Consider the following 15,949-nt stretch of genomic DNA (forward strand, 5'->3'; position numbering starts at 1 on the left):
GAAACTTATATAATGAAATATAAATAGTACAGGATATACACAAGTTTCACTGGTTTTATTGAAACAAATTGAAAAAAAATATATATATTTGCAACTATTACCTCTGCTTTTAGCTACTAATCTGTGCATTTCATTTGTGAACTTGAAAGAATATGAAACAAATCATGCATTAATTTCACTCAATACTGACACTTTAATAAGGTGTCAGTATTGAGTGAAATAGGTGGCAGAAGAAAGAAAGATTGGAATTTACCCGTCACAATTTTTGGTTTGGAATCTGGATAACATGAAACTGTAGAGCATCATGAAATTTTACTATTTTTGGTATCATTAATTAGAAGTGATATTACTAAGGAAAATCACCTATATGAGGTCTGCTATTAAATGTGCTATCTGCATATTTTCTTTTTGTGTTTAATTTGATATCAAGTTAACTGATGACTTGATCACAGACATTTGATATCGTAACATACACAGAGAGAGAGAGAGATCGATCTAATATTTGAAGTTGAGAATGAATGAATGCAGTCGAGAAAAGGGTGCGAGTTAGATTTTTCTCTCAAAGAGCAGTATGTGTGTGTGATTGGAATGGCATGCCTTTGGAGGTGGTGAGTGTGAATGAATTTAAGAAAAAGTGACAGCTGATGTGGGTGACATGTAGCCTTCCTTGGTGAGTCCCTGACTCTTTGGAGATCTCTGCTGATAATAGTATATTTCTCCATGACTTTTACATCAAGTTCACTGTCTGTTAATGGGATGGTAGATCCATTATATATACTTTTGCTTAGAAGATATTTATTGAATGTAATTTGAAACCATGTATTTGCAATATATTGTTTTTCACTGCATGATTAGTTTTATTTTTAAAGAGAAAGTTCTCCAAAGTGATAAAGCTACTATTATGTGCCCTTTTCAAGGATTCGTCATGGAACAACTTGTCTCTCCTACTTTAATCTTCCAACTATTTGACGTTACTTCTACCATCGATACGCAATGTCATCTTCCATCCAACACCACCAAATAGTATTTTTTTGTCTGTTAGCTTGGGATGTATACTAGGACTGATTTGCTTGTATGCTGGGATGAACAACCTGAGTTTCTGTTAAAAAGACAATATAATCCTTCTAATTTGACTTTTAATTTTGATCCCTTCTCTCAACACCCAGATACCAAAACTTGCCATTAAATTTCTGATTATGATAGTACTACATCAATAATTTTCCTCCAAATGAATCTGTTATCTGTCATGACTCCAATATTATCAGATCTTATATTTGTCTTTTTAAGATGCTTTTTACTGTATCAGTCCATCGATATCTTGGTCTTCCTCTGAGTCTTTTCCCTGCCAACCTGGCAATGAACACTTGTTTTTCTAATTTTTCTTCTCCATTCTGTTTAAGTGACCATACCAGCTGAGATTAGCTCTACTAACACATTTCTGAATGCAAATTAGAACTTTTTATAGTGTCAGTTTTGTTATGAGCAGAGAACCGTTTGTGTATCTTCCAACCTTCTAAACCTTCAAGACAGATTTGTAAATCTGTCTTGAAGGTTTAGCTCATTAATTTTTATAAATATAACATGCTTAGCATGTTGCCTACCATAGCCAGATAATGTCTCAGAAAAATAAGTTTCCTTGTTATTCACTCAATGGGTTCAGATCTATCAGCCTTCTTTTCCTTATTTTTGACTTCTAATTAAATAAGTGTTTTATTAATATCTGCACATGAGACATGCAACTATAAATAAAACATCTTTATTTTATTTATTTTTTATTTATACCTTTGGCTGCAAATTGATTCACAGCATGTGCAAGTTTATGATTGCTAGTAGGTGGTGCTTTATCCTTTAATGAATTTTATTAATGAAGTGGTTGTGCCCTAATTCTGCATTCCAGTTCATTTTGAAGTACCATAAAATCTCCACACTAGGTAGTGTCCAGAACACCCACTTGTAATGTCTAAGTAGTTATGATTCCTTGCACTGTAACTAGCAGATGTAATCTATACCATGAAAAGCAACCTTCCTTTATCGTTGTACTGCTGCCTCTGAACTTCAGTTTTAATGTGCTCAGGTAAAAAAACATCTTTAGGTGTCTTCTATAACCAAACACATCCATCAGACTGTAAAAGCATGTAGCATGACTTGTAATTCTGTAGGATCAATTTTCATTCCTCCACAGTCCGGGTACTATTTAGTCCATGACAGTGATGTGTATTCCTTTTTAAGTCTTATGTGCTGCAACTCTTCCATAAAATTCACGATGTGCAGTTCTCTATATGTCATAAGGTCGCTTGTAGCTGCTTTCATTTTCAGGTACAAGATTTCTCAAGTGTGAGCAACATGAGTAACAAACACATCTCAAGAAGTGTTTGGCTCCTTGTAATCAGTATTTTATATCCTGATTGTATCTTGAGCTCATTGTTACTGACTTCCGTTTATTCAGCACATTACGAATGGTGGACTCTGAAGTACATTATTGCTACACAGAAGCATAATAGACATTTGATCAGTATGACATCCAACTTTTGTTATTGTCATTATCACATGGGCATCTCCATGGAGTCAGGACTCATTGCAGAATGTTACCCTCTCTTCATGCAATATCTATGCAAGTTCTCCCTGAACTCGTTCACTGACAGTGCACTCACAACATGCTGTGACCACCCATTCATCATTCTCCAAGTGAAAGTCATGGCATCCCCTTCTGAACCACTTGCTCTTCAAGAATGACTCGTTACTTTCTCCCTTTTCTTGTACTGAAAAATTTCCACTCTGTTAATTCTAAAAACCCTTTTAGTAACATTAATTTTTCACATCACCTCTTTTCTGTCTATTAATTAACTTCTGCAACCCACAATCCTTCAGTCTATTCTCATAAGAAACATTCTGCAGACCACTGGAGATGACATCGTCGTCATCCCTGATGTGTGAAAAGGAAGTGGCAAGTGACATCCAGAGGCAAGCAACCAAGATCTTAGTCACTATTTCCACAGTTTAACAAGTATAGTTTAGATTTATCATGAAATCTGCTCAACCTTTAATTTTGCATAGTGCTGGAATTCCTAGCTCTTCCTGGAAAGATATTAGATCTCTCAAGAAAGTTATTATGAAATGCACCTTTTTCTGTAATTATCTGCATTCAGTTTTTAACTTTAAATATAATCTCCTAAATCTGCTTGCTGCTTCCACATTTTTGGCTGTTTTAGTTAATTCATGTCTAAGAACTCATTAGTGATTCAGAAATATCATGTTGAAAATAAGAATACTAATGTCCATTTTGCTGAAATAAAAAATAGATTTATACTTCTCAGCTGATGTGACCACTTGTTCTTGTTCATATAGATGTTACATGAAAATTACACAAATAAATAATATGAAATGTTTATTACTAATGAAACAGCATGAGTCATCTAGATTTCATTATGTTAATTATCAACATCTGATTGAATCTTGTGATATGAAAGCTAAAGAGAGCTTGTTGCAGTTGCATTTTTTTTTACATCTAGTTTGGACATACTGTTACTTGGCAAATAACATTTCATTTCCAAATAGTCTCCAAATAATTATTTTCAGTGACTGATTAATTAAACTACCTGTGCTTGTAATAAAGTGTTAGTTATTAGCAGGGTTTTTTCTCCTGGAAACTTAGATTTTTCATCCTGCATACAGACAAAACAAATTGGCCTTCAGAACATATTGCAATTTACAGACAAAAAAAAAATACTGTTGTTGATGATGGATGGTAGATAGCATTGATTAGTGGTGTTGTTAGTAGGAGAATTAAGTAGTAGTGGAGAGGGTGAGATGTATTTAGTGAAGTGGAGTAGATTGCCCTCCCACCATGAGTCCTTGGACTCCCTGGAGGTGTCATGTAATAATAATAATTATGGTCCAATTTTAATATCAATTAAAAATTTGCTTAAATTTTTGCTCAATTTAAATATTAAGTAGACTGAGCAAAAAATCACCCATTCTTGTTACATCATGGATATGAAGTTTTTAAATACATATTTTACTATTATCCTTCAGAAACGAAACAACCTTTAGCTAAATGAATTAGATTCATGTTATGAAAAGGTAATGAAATAGCAACAAAACAATTTGACTTTAAATTTCAAAAGCTGAATAGAAAGCAAACAGTCATTTATTATGAAATCAGTCAGTATAGAGCCATATGTTTTAGTTTCCATGATTTAAAACTCTTGCATATTTCAAGGGTACTTTTTTGTAATCACATAAGGCACGCAGCCAGGAGAAGGTTGTGGTGGGGGGGGGGGAGAGCAGGATGCTGTTGGTCAGTCCTTAAATTCTGTGGAAACATGAAATATTTTTTTCAAACATGTTCTTCTTAGACTTTGGGCTACTTACTCGACTCTGAAATTCTTCCTTTCTTTTCACCAACAATAACAAAAAAAAACTAATTGTCATGTGGTTAAACCATATTTTTTTTTTTTTACACAGAAAATAAAACAGTACTGACTCATTGTAAATCGCTTGCTTTTTTTATGAGGTTTGTATTGAAATTTTACTAGAGAGCATCTTGTATATTTTGTAATTAGTTTTAAAAAGAAGATTGCAATATTGATTTCTCACATACTAGCAAACTGAATTTTTTTTTTTTAATGAAATTTTTGAAGAAGTTTTTGAAAGGATTAATTGCTTAGGAAGTGTATAATGATCTATGAGTATGCTTAGTATTATGTTACTCTCAATTCTGAACAAAATACCATTTTTTAGGTTTTCATTTATCAGACTGCTGTCACAAAATTTTTGGTTCTCTTTAGAAGTAACAATTTTGAAATCACATAGAAATCCAGAATATGTAACAGCTGATATCAGTGGTTACTTAAAGGTCAAAGCTAGATAACTAGGAGGAAACTTCCCCATAACCTTTACAGAATGCAGAGAATTAACTGGGACATCTGACTTAATGCTCAGTTATCACTTTCACATGGAGCACCCTGTAGATATTTACTGGATACTGACCAAATGAGGACAGGCCTAAAGATACATGTGGTTAAACTATTATTCCAGTTTCAATTTATAAAAATAATGGCAGGTAAAAACATTTTGAATTTTTGTTGTTGTTTTTCGCTTATGTTAAAATTTATGTTATTACTCTCTGAAGGTGTCACCCATATAGATAGTGTTGCAGAAATACATGTAGTTTTATTTAAAAAAAAAAAAGTCTGAGTTAAAACCTGGTTATTTATTAAGTTAATGATTTCTCTCTTATCCCCTATAAACTTATTTCAGCTGACTTCCTACTTGGCTAGAGCTATACCAGCCTTGCTAATTCTGTAGATGGTGTAAGATGAAAAATTAAATGTTATTATTATCTGAGACCTCCAGGATGTCGAGGACTCATAGACTATAAATTGCCCAAACCAGCTGTCATACCTTCCCTTAAATTCATTCACACTAGATGCACTCACTACCCTTAAAGGCAAACTATTTACTTACTCGCTGCTCTGTGAGAGAAAAACCTAACTGTTACTCTTTTCATGACTCCCCACCTTCCATATAACAAAAAATTTCATCAGACGATATCCTGTGACACCCATTCAAAAGTTTATAGATCTCAGTCATATCACCCCTCCTTCTCCTGTTAACCAGAGTCTGTAATTCACATACTCAATCTGTTCCTCATAATCTAAATCCCATAATCCAGATATAATCTTTGTAACTCTTCTTTGCATTCTTTCCACATCTCTTTATTTCCTTGGAACCAAATTTGCACATAATAATCTAGGTGTGGTCTTATCAAAGCTTTATAAAGAAACAAAATGACTTCCTTATCCTTAGATGTCAAAGTTCACTTCAACATCACAATTATCCCCTGAGTTGTATTTGCAACTTTTACCTTGTCATCTTTGAACTTCAAATTCCTATCTGTCAAGATCCCTTGCCTTCTCAATTTCTTGTAGCACAAACCTGCTAAAATAATATGCTGCTGGAACTCTAATCATGCCAAAGTGCATAACTTTATACTTACTAACATTAAACTGACAGCCATTTCTGTTTGCCCAAATTTTCAGCCTATTCAAATCATGTTGTAAGTGCTGGATATCAGTAGCATCCCTGTTTGCTCTGCCTATCTTCACATCATCGACAAACAGCAGTGCATCTGATGTTAGACCCCGCCCGATGTCATTAATGTATAGATTGAACAATAATGGCCCAAGGAATGAACAACCCTGAGGCACATCACTGTTCAACTTAAATCTGACAGATTCACACCCACTGAATACCACTTTTTGATGTGTCTGTCAATTATTCCCTGACCCAACATTATTATAGTGTATCCATTCCCTTTATCCAACTTGGCCATAACATTGTTATAAAATACAAGCAAATTGCTAAAACATGACCTTCCTTTAGCAAACCCATCCTTGCAGAGTATAGCTTGTTGGTCTACCCACTTCTGTATGCAAGTTCTTACCAACTTCTCTGAAGTCTTCACTACCACACCAGAGATACTGATAGGTCAGTAGTTAGGCACATCATTTTTTGCACTGCCCTTGTACAATGGAACTATCATACATTCCTTCCATTCCTGTGGTATAATTAGCCTAACTAATTCATCTAAAAATATGGAAATAGACAAGGGAATATGCAAAGCTGTGGCATAGTGGGGAGCCAGTTGAATAAATTTGTATGGAATAAGAGAAATTAGTCAAAACACTCAAGTAGCAGTACTGGGTACTGTTACTTTAGTGTTTGAAACCAATTTTAAATTTCTTCTGAGTTTGATTTAGAAATATTTGACTGAAGATTAGAGACCACTGATAAGGATTCAAAGAAAAATTAGGGGAAGTAACAGATGATGTTACTTCCCCTAATGCCATTAATGACAGAACCATATTAAAATTGACATTGTTGGCATTCAGGAATGTGTGAGCAGATCTAATTTAAGGTGGTATAGCTACTTAATGGGGGAGAAAAGGTTAACCAGAACAGATGTTTGGCATGATAGCAGGGAAATGATCCAGAGATCCACCAAGATCTGAGTGGGTTAATGCAGTTAGAGAAGTTCTCTAGAAGATAAAATATATGATATGGAAATATTGGAGTGCTGAAAAGTGATAGGCTAATTTGGAGGAAAATAGTTCACAATTTTTCTCCAAATTAGCCTATTAATAATAAGGAGATTAGTAATATAAATTTAATCATGTAATACTTGATGATATCCAGTACATTTCTACCCCCCCCCCCCCCTATTTACATATTAGGAAGATGATTTTGTTGATTAAACTCTTCAGGAGGATGAACATTTATTTTATCATGTCATTAGGCAGACTGAATCAGCATATTAAATTGGAATTTGTCAAAGTCAATAGTGTCTCTGCTCTCCATTCTGCAGATATGGCCTAAATTCCATTGTTGCATGGAGGTTTTTGATATCTTTGGTTAATAAATGAGCTAACCACTCTATTAGTCCTGAAATTTTTTGGAAAAAAAAATGGGATTTTTTTTCCAAGAATAGGGCTTCTGGATTATTTGACGATTATTTCATCCTCAATGTTAGTGTTGGATGAACTGGTATTTTTTTTGTGAGAACTTCTTTCAAAGCATCTTACTACAAACAAGTCTTGTTTTTCAGAATAATTCTTTCAATATAACTTAGATGCCAAGAAATTATATTCTTGGTTTAATCCTTTATCCAAGTGTAAACAAATAAAAATTTGCACGTGAAGTAACATTGCGACTGGGCTACTTGTATATAAAGGCTAATGACTTCAGTCATGATGTTACTTCACATGCAAATTTTTATTTGTTTACACTTGGATAAAGGATTAAACCAAGAATATAATTTCTTGGCATCTTTAATTTATAGTATAACCAAGTGAAAAAACTTACAAATGCGTAAAGTTGTTGTTTAATACTGCGTTTAAAAATATTCATTGGACGAACAGTTGTAAGCGTATTTTATTACAGCAAATATTAGCATCACTTTTTGTTAGTTGCACCAAGTCAGTGCAACTTTGTCCAGGTTGAAAGGGCTGCAAGAAGAGAACTGATGGAGTTTGAAAAAGGCATTGTGATATAAGATGCCATGTTGCAGGCCTATCTGTTCTGCAAATTGTTGAATTGGGCCATTCCCAGGTCAACAATCAGTGATACCATATTGAGATGGAAGCACTGGGAGTCAACTACAAGTGCTATCACAGTGGATAACCCACCATAGTCACTGAATGTGACTGTAGATGTAAGGTGCTACGAAGGATATATAAAAAATGCCATTCATTGGCCGACACATTGAATGTGGAGTTCTGGGCATCGCTGGAACACAAATCAGCACAAAAACATTCAGAACTGAGACTCACAACATGGATTTCCATAGTAGTGGTAGGACTGCAATATGCAAGCCAAACATTACCCAAACCAACATATAGCATTGTCTTCAGTGGTGCAAAGAGCATGCAGTGGAGTGTGGAAAGCTATGTTATGGGGTGACATTCCATTATGCTAATTTCTAAATCAAAAAGTTTCTTCCATTTTCTACATGTTACACAGACATGCACTCCCTTGTCTCTCTTGCTTGCCATATTTCTAACTTCTGGGATGCTTGCATGCTTCAGGCACTGCATATCACAAAATCCCATAGTATGCTGTGTCTAATGTAATCCTTAAATGGCAGAGGACTCGGTGATAAGCCATTGGCAAACTGAATTGAGGCTGCTGCAATTAAACGCTGCACAAATAATACTAACAAACTATACTAAAATATTACTTTAAAGTACAAATTCCCCAAGTGCAAACTACTCACAGACTATACATTCTATCTAGTTTAGATTCCCTGTAAATTTCAAGTAAAACTCTAATAAATTATAACAAACGTATCTTTTTTAGATTAATTTATTATTTAAATAGTAAATTTTTTTTCTGATGTGATTTGCATGTAGTATGCATTCAAATTATGTGAAATTTTTAACACTGTTTTGATATTTTGTTGCAGGCATTATAATGTCATTTATGTAGCTATCATCATATCATGGTCACTTCTTTGGTCACAAATGTAAATTAGAATATTTCAGCTATGTCTCATATATGCACCTCAACTCTGGTAAGCTTTTAGGAAATTTTAAGCATATAGCAGAATATACTTTGATGTATGATAAGTTTGGTTTTTTAGTTATGCTCTAGATTCTTGAATTAATTTAATCTAGTCAGATATGGTTTTATTACTTGCATACTCATTCGTTGTTAATTGTATAAATTCATTTATTTTTTGCTCTTTCCTTATTTCATAATAATAAAAATAACATATTCTAGGAATGTGATTTTATAGTGATATTAATAAGCATATCATTATGCTTTTAGTTTAGGAACTTTTGAGATGGTATAATAAATCAATCCTCCAGTGCTTCTTATTGCCTAAAGGGCATAGTCAAGGTATTTATCCCTAACTTTTTTTTTTTTTTTGATGATCAGTGGGCATCCATTCTCCACTTTGGCCATCAATGATTTCATAGTTATCTGGAATAATAAATTTAGTTTAATCCTTTATCCAAGTGTGAGCAAACAAAGTTTGCGTTTGAAAGTATCTTCAGGACTGGGGTAAGGTGGTACAACACCAGGCAACTCGTTGCAAAGGTGGAACAAGCTACTAACACTCCTGTCTCAGTATCTCCTATAATGCAAAACACATCTCCTTGCGGATATGTCTAATGTTATGCATTAAGGGAAGTCATTGAGGTCTCTTCAGTGGGAGCCAGGCCCAAGCTGAGATACCAGGCAGAAGCATTCGCAGGTCATCTCTACCTATAGGAGTTGCCAAATGGTGTGCCACCCTTTTTTTAATAAATTACTCTGGATTTAGAGAAAGATGTTGAAAGTTTATTTTTCACTTGGTTAGAGTATAATAAATTTAGTTTAATCCTTTATCCAAGTGTGAGCAAACAAAGTTTGCGCCTGAAAGTATCTTCAGGACTGGGGTAAGGTGGTACAATACCTTACCCACTGAAGAGACTCTGAAAGGTTCCTACTGAACCTGAAAAGGCTCCCACTGAAGAGACCTCAATAAAGGTCGAAACTAGTCTGGGTAGTGGCCCTTTCCTTAATGCATAACATTAGACATATCCGCAAGGAGATGTGTTTTGCATTATAGGAGATACTGAGATAGGAGTATTGGTAGCTTGCTCCACCTTTGCAACGAGTTTCCCTGGTGTTGTACCACCTTACCCCAGTCCTGAAGATACTTTCAGGCACAAACTTTGTTTGCTCACACTTGGATAAAGGATGAAACTAAATTTATTATACTCTAACCAAGTGAAAAATAAACTTTCAATAGTTATCTGGAAGTGGAGTACAGCGGACTACTGCAATCTCATGGTCCCTAATATATATTATTGTCTAAATAGTGCCTTTTGTTGTAAATTTGTTTATTTAGGAGTGTAATACCTGAACTTCTGTGAGGAAAAATAAAGTTCTATTTGCTTGTTCCAGAGATCGACTAACTTAGAAACCGACTAAAAAAAAAAATGAAATCTAGAAAATGTTTCTCTAGTTGACAACTAGAATCCAAATTATAAACAATCTCACTTCTGGAGTCTAGCACTATAGAAGCTATACAGGCAGTCTAAACTGGCCTTGTGAAAATGCCATTTCCAGAGCTACACAGGGAACCTCTTTGATGTGGTTATAATGAGGGTTGATGAAATGATGATAATTCAGTTATAATTTTTAAAAGCCATTTCTTTGAATTAAGAGCTTGACTTGCACACAATTTGTGCAACATCAGAGCAATTCCGTGCCTTGCTCAGTAGCCAATGAATTTGATTGATGAAAAGACATATATATATATATATATATATATATATATATATATATATATATACATATATACAGGGTGTTCGGGATAAATTTGACATATTTATAATTAATTATATTTTTCCGTAAGTTACATGTATTAACACACACTTCTCTTCATTTAAAAGTTTGGACCCTTCTTCATTCATATACAAGATGTCAGAAAGGATGGATAGCTGGAACCCACCTGAATCATGGAAGAGAATAACTTGTATCATGATGATTCGTGCCCGCCATCAAAATAAGGATATTACGACTGCTGCCCAATGCTCCCTGAATACAGTAAAAACAATCAGGCATGAACTAGAGACTTGCAATGGTGACTACGAGGATGTAGCAAGAAGAAAGATCCCTAGCAGACGATCTGATTGCGTTCGTACAGCAGAATTCCTCGCAAATCTGCAGGAACAGGTGTTGAAGAACCCTGGCATTGGAATTCGGGCTTTGTTCGTGGAGTTGCTAACTGTAGTCAAGCCCTGGATAACAAGGGTAGCCAATGGTAGGCCGTATGTATGGCAGCAGGATTCGGCCCCTTGCCACACCTCTGGGAAAAGTCAAAAATGGTTGTCTGAAAATTTCTACGACTTCACCAGTCCAAATGTTTGGCCTCCAAACTCCCCAGACCTTAACCCCATGGATTATTTTGTATGGGGCGCAGTTGAAAAAGACACCAATCGCACTTCCAGTAATACAAAAGCCCAGTTAATGGATAAAATTAAAACAGTTTTTGCGGCCCTTCCCAGGGAGACTGTAGCATCAGCTTGTTCGAGGTTCCGAAGCAAAGTTGAAGCTGTGATCGATGCTAATGGTGGTTATTTTGAGTAAATCTTGTTGATAGTATTGTAATTAACTCTGCCTGTAATGTTTTTTTGTCAATTCATTAAATTTAATAGATACAAAGAAGATTTTCTTTTTCCTTACGAAACTGTCAAATTTATCCCGAACACCCTGTATATATATACTTGATAGACTGCATTTGAGTTGTTTTGCAGTTACCATTTTTAGAAAGTGTTGTTCAGTGAGAGTTCAGAAGAGCAAAATCAGGAAAACTAGAGATTGGGAGCGGAGAGAGCAATCAGGCATGTGTCTAGCCATCCCAGGACAAATGAGTGTGAGTGCATAAATGACTGTGCAGAAGTAGCCATACCTTGAGATAAATGAGTGCAAGTGCAGGGGTGTTGTGAGTAGTTGGGTGCGGTTTACCAAGTTTTGAATCTAAATGGGCTGGTAATGACATTATGCAATGGTAACTGTGGGTGCAGGGGATATTGAAATTCATGTATATGAATGGGGTAATATGGGGTGCTTAAGGGTCAAAGCTGTATAATGGAGAGAACTCCACATGGCCTTTAAAGGAATGGCGAGAACTGACCTAATGTCCAATCCTCACTTTATCGTGGTGCACCCTGTTAGGTATCTACCTGGATACTGAACAAACAAGGATGGGCTGGCAATTTGGGATTTAGCCGACCAAATTGTATTCTTATTGGCTTAAACCAAAATATATAATGATGGTACAACATGAGATAATTTCATGCCTGCTGGGGTGTTGCCCAGTTAAACAAGGTCCCCCCCCCCGTTGTTTTTCGGCAGGGAACCAGGGTGAATAGCGAAAAGTCAGCTACTGGAACAAATCCTAAAACTTACCCCAACCCAACATCACCAGAGTTCAAGATTGGTGTTATCAACATAAGAAGCCTGAATGGCAAAGAAATGGAACTAGCTGAAGAATTGGATAAGTACCAGATCGACATAATAGGGGTGACTGAAACAAAAAAGACAAAAACTGGTGAGATTTTTCTGAGCAATAAATACAAAATGTTATATTCAGGCAATGGTAATCAAGGAAAAGAAGTTGTAGCCATAGTATTCAACACTAAATACAAGGCTAATCTTCTTGAATGGTAGGCAGTCTCAAGTAGAGTGATGTAGGCAAATATCAGAATGGGGAACTGGACAATGAGACTTATTTGTGCCTGTGGTCCCACAGAAGGTTCTACAAAGTTAGAACTGGAGGAATTTTTTGAGGCTTTAGAGAACGCAACTAACACAATGAAAAAGGAAAAGTTAGTCCTTGTTGGGGACCTAAATAGCAGAGTAGGAAATGATTGTGAGACATACAAAAATATTTTGGGAAAATTTAAACTAAAGAGCAAAGCATAATAATGGCAAATACCTGTTGGATTTCTGCTCAGAACATGGACTGGTTATTACTAACACCATGTTTCAACGTAAAAATGCACACAAATTCTCATGGAGAGAAGAGGCAAGGGATAAGAAAAGTCTTACTGACTATATTATTGTCGATAGTGATGTTTTCTCCCTTGTGTAAGACACCAGAGTGTACAGAGGATTTGAAATTGGAAGTGATCACTATTTAGTCTTGAGCAGAATAAAATTGAATTTCATATTGAAGAGAAGAATATGTAAGAAAGTTTTAAAGCGAATAAAAGTCAAGCAGCTCTCAGATGTGAACTGTAGACACAAATATTATTGAAGAAAAAATGAAAGAGTTTGAGAACAGGAACCAAACCTTGGAGATTCATTGGCAAGCTCTGCAGAAAACACTGATTGATTCAGCCAGAGAGGCATGTGGTCAGGTTGTCTGCAAGGATAGAAAAATCAGAACTCCATGGTGGACACAGGAAGTTAAAGAGGCAGTGAAGGAAAAGAAGAAAACATATCAAAAGTTACTGGCAAATAAGTCAGCTTGTGCTCTTAGAGAATACAGAGACAAATATAAGAAAGCGAAACACTGTGTAAAACTGACTAAACGAAAGTCATTTGAAGACTTTAAATGACTTCAAAAAACATAGAAAATAAATATCAAGAAGTGGCAAGATATTCTGAAAGTTGTTGAAGAAGCTCAGAAATGGAAGAAAGAGTGCTGTGAAAGGAATTAGAGATGATAAAGGTGACATAAAAACTGGTGAAAAGATATCCTTGAAGTATGGAGTAATTACTTTGAAAAATTGCTAAATGAAACAAGCAGTGATGACAGCACAGTGGTAAAAAAACACTGATGAGGCAATCATTCAGGAATATATATCCATACTTGAAGTAGAAAAAGCCATCAATGGCTTGAAATGTAGAAAGGCAGCAGGAGTAGATGATATTCGACCAGAAATGCTCAAGTATAGACTGTATATTATAGTTTCTCAGTATAATAAGAATGCTAGGCAAATTGAGACTGACTACACATGAAAAGTTTCCATTCCCCATGCACTTATTGTTTTTGAATTTTCCATTATTCATTAATACTAATGATGGTTTATGAGACATAAACTGAAATGTTTGTATCTAATTTGTACTTTTAATTAGACTTCTTTACTGTATATGTGTGTTCTTTTATCTTATTCTAATGGATCTTGTGCAGTTATTACTTCATCAAAGAATGATAGGGTTATTTTGTTTTATCCTCAAAACTTGTCATCCTGTAATGTATCAAATTTAGACCATGCTTACTGGAAATAAACTTAGCATGACTTAAATTCCAGTATTTAACTATTTGCTAATTAGATTTGAAAAGCTATTTACCATCCCATTTAAATGTGGTTCACTGTTGTAAACCACATTCAAATCAGTTACAGTTAATTCAGTATTATAATTCAATTAACTGCAACTGATTCTGTCATGTTTCACCCTTCTTTTGAATAGTAATTAAGCTAATATCAGATTAAAAATAGAAAATAGTTGCCATAAGATAATTTTTTTTTCATTTTCTATCTCTCTCATAAATTCTCTAAGTTACGAGAATGAAACTATGAAAAGTAAACGAGATTTACTTTTCGTAGTTTATTATAGCATTTCATGCTTAGGGAACACCAAATGTGCCCAAATTGCTTTTTTTTATATTTATTATGATCTTTGTAGTTGAGAAACTTTCTGAAGAGTATTTTGGATTATTTTTAGCAATATTTATAAATCTGAGTGGCGGAAGCAACTAATGAGTTACTTCCGTGTGTTAAAATAGTAAACAAATTAATGTATTATTTTTTTTTTGGGGGGGGGATGTGCTTCACTGTTGCACTAGGTCAGAAAGCCTTTGGAGCTGTAATGCTTTAAACTAAATGGTTAGATTTTACTATCATGTGTGATTGGTAGTAGGAAATTTAGTAGAACTGATATATAAAGGATTAGCAAACATTCTGCACTTTAAAAAAAGAAATAGGATAAAGAAATACTGAAAATGAGACACATTAAAAATAGAATAATTCGTATTATAATTATTTTATATAAGAATGGAGTGTCATATTTCCCAGTAAAGTGAGCTTTCACAGAGTGAATTAGAACATAATCTGAATGTAATACAAGTTTTTAAGACAAGTTTTTTTATCATTTGCAGTCATTTTGATTAGTGCAGTCAAGCACTGCCACCTGAAAAGACTAAATTCTAACTTTTTATGCTAGATAGTTTGGACATCTGTGATCCTAATTCTCAAAAGGCAGAGGGGAAGAAATTATTATTACAGAACTTTCATGGAATCAGAAGTCTTATTGTGGTGGATCTGGTCTAGGAGCAACATTCTATTGTACCACTGTTAAAATTCATTCATTGTGTGCACTTTCACTTCCCTCTCAGGGATAAACACTTGAAAGAAGAGTGCATTCTGTGCCCATCTTTCTCCATGCACAACTTCTGGGGAGGAATCCCCCCCATTCCTGTACTTTGGTTTATAAGTTTTCCTCAGCATATTCTCAAAGCTGATACTTCACTGCATTAGTATCTATCATCTTGATTTTCTTACTCCCTCCTCTCGTAATTCAGAATAATCAGATTTATGCAAGGTTGTCTGGGTATGGTCGGATCATGATCTTATACAGAATCACCGCATCCATTCAGTGTCCTTCTTGCTATTGTAGCTATTATTTTTATTCACCAAGTTTTCATGTTGTAATAGATATGGTATGAAGGTCAGCAATAAAAAGACAAAGACAATGAAAATAGGCAGAATCATTGAAAATGTCAACTGTGTTGTGAATGGAGAACCTGTGGAACAAGTAAAACATTTCAGCTACTTAGGCACAATTTTTACTGAAGAATGTAAATTAAATATAGAAATAGACAACAGAATCAGCAAAGCTGGTATGGTGGAAGTCAATTGAATAAATTCATATGGAATAAGAGAGATAT

At 34.8% G+C, this 15,949-nt stretch overlaps 1 protein-coding gene across 1 annotated transcript in view; it reads left to right on the top strand.

Moving 5' to 3' along the window:
- The window catches only part of LOC150107584 (rootletin-like), a 283,556-nt gene that overhangs the window by 879 nt on the left and 266,728 nt on the right, over positions 1-15,949 (top strand). Inside the window, exon 2 of the mRNA XM_090392134.1 lies at positions 8,963-9,070. Within this exon, the coding sequence (XP_090248260.1) occupies positions 9,044-9,070 (27 nt within the window). The 5' untranslated portion in view covers positions 8,963-9,043. The remainder of the gene's footprint in view (positions 1-8,962; positions 9,071-15,949) is intronic.

This window comes from Typopeltis vanoorti, chromosome 4 (genome assembly GCF_054136105.1).
Source record: "Typopeltis vanoorti isolate ZY-2024b chromosome 4, IOZ_Tvanoo_1.0, whole genome shotgun sequence".
Classification (NCBI taxonomy): domain Eukaryota; kingdom Metazoa; phylum Arthropoda; class Arachnida; order Uropygi; family Thelyphonidae; genus Typopeltis; species Typopeltis vanoorti.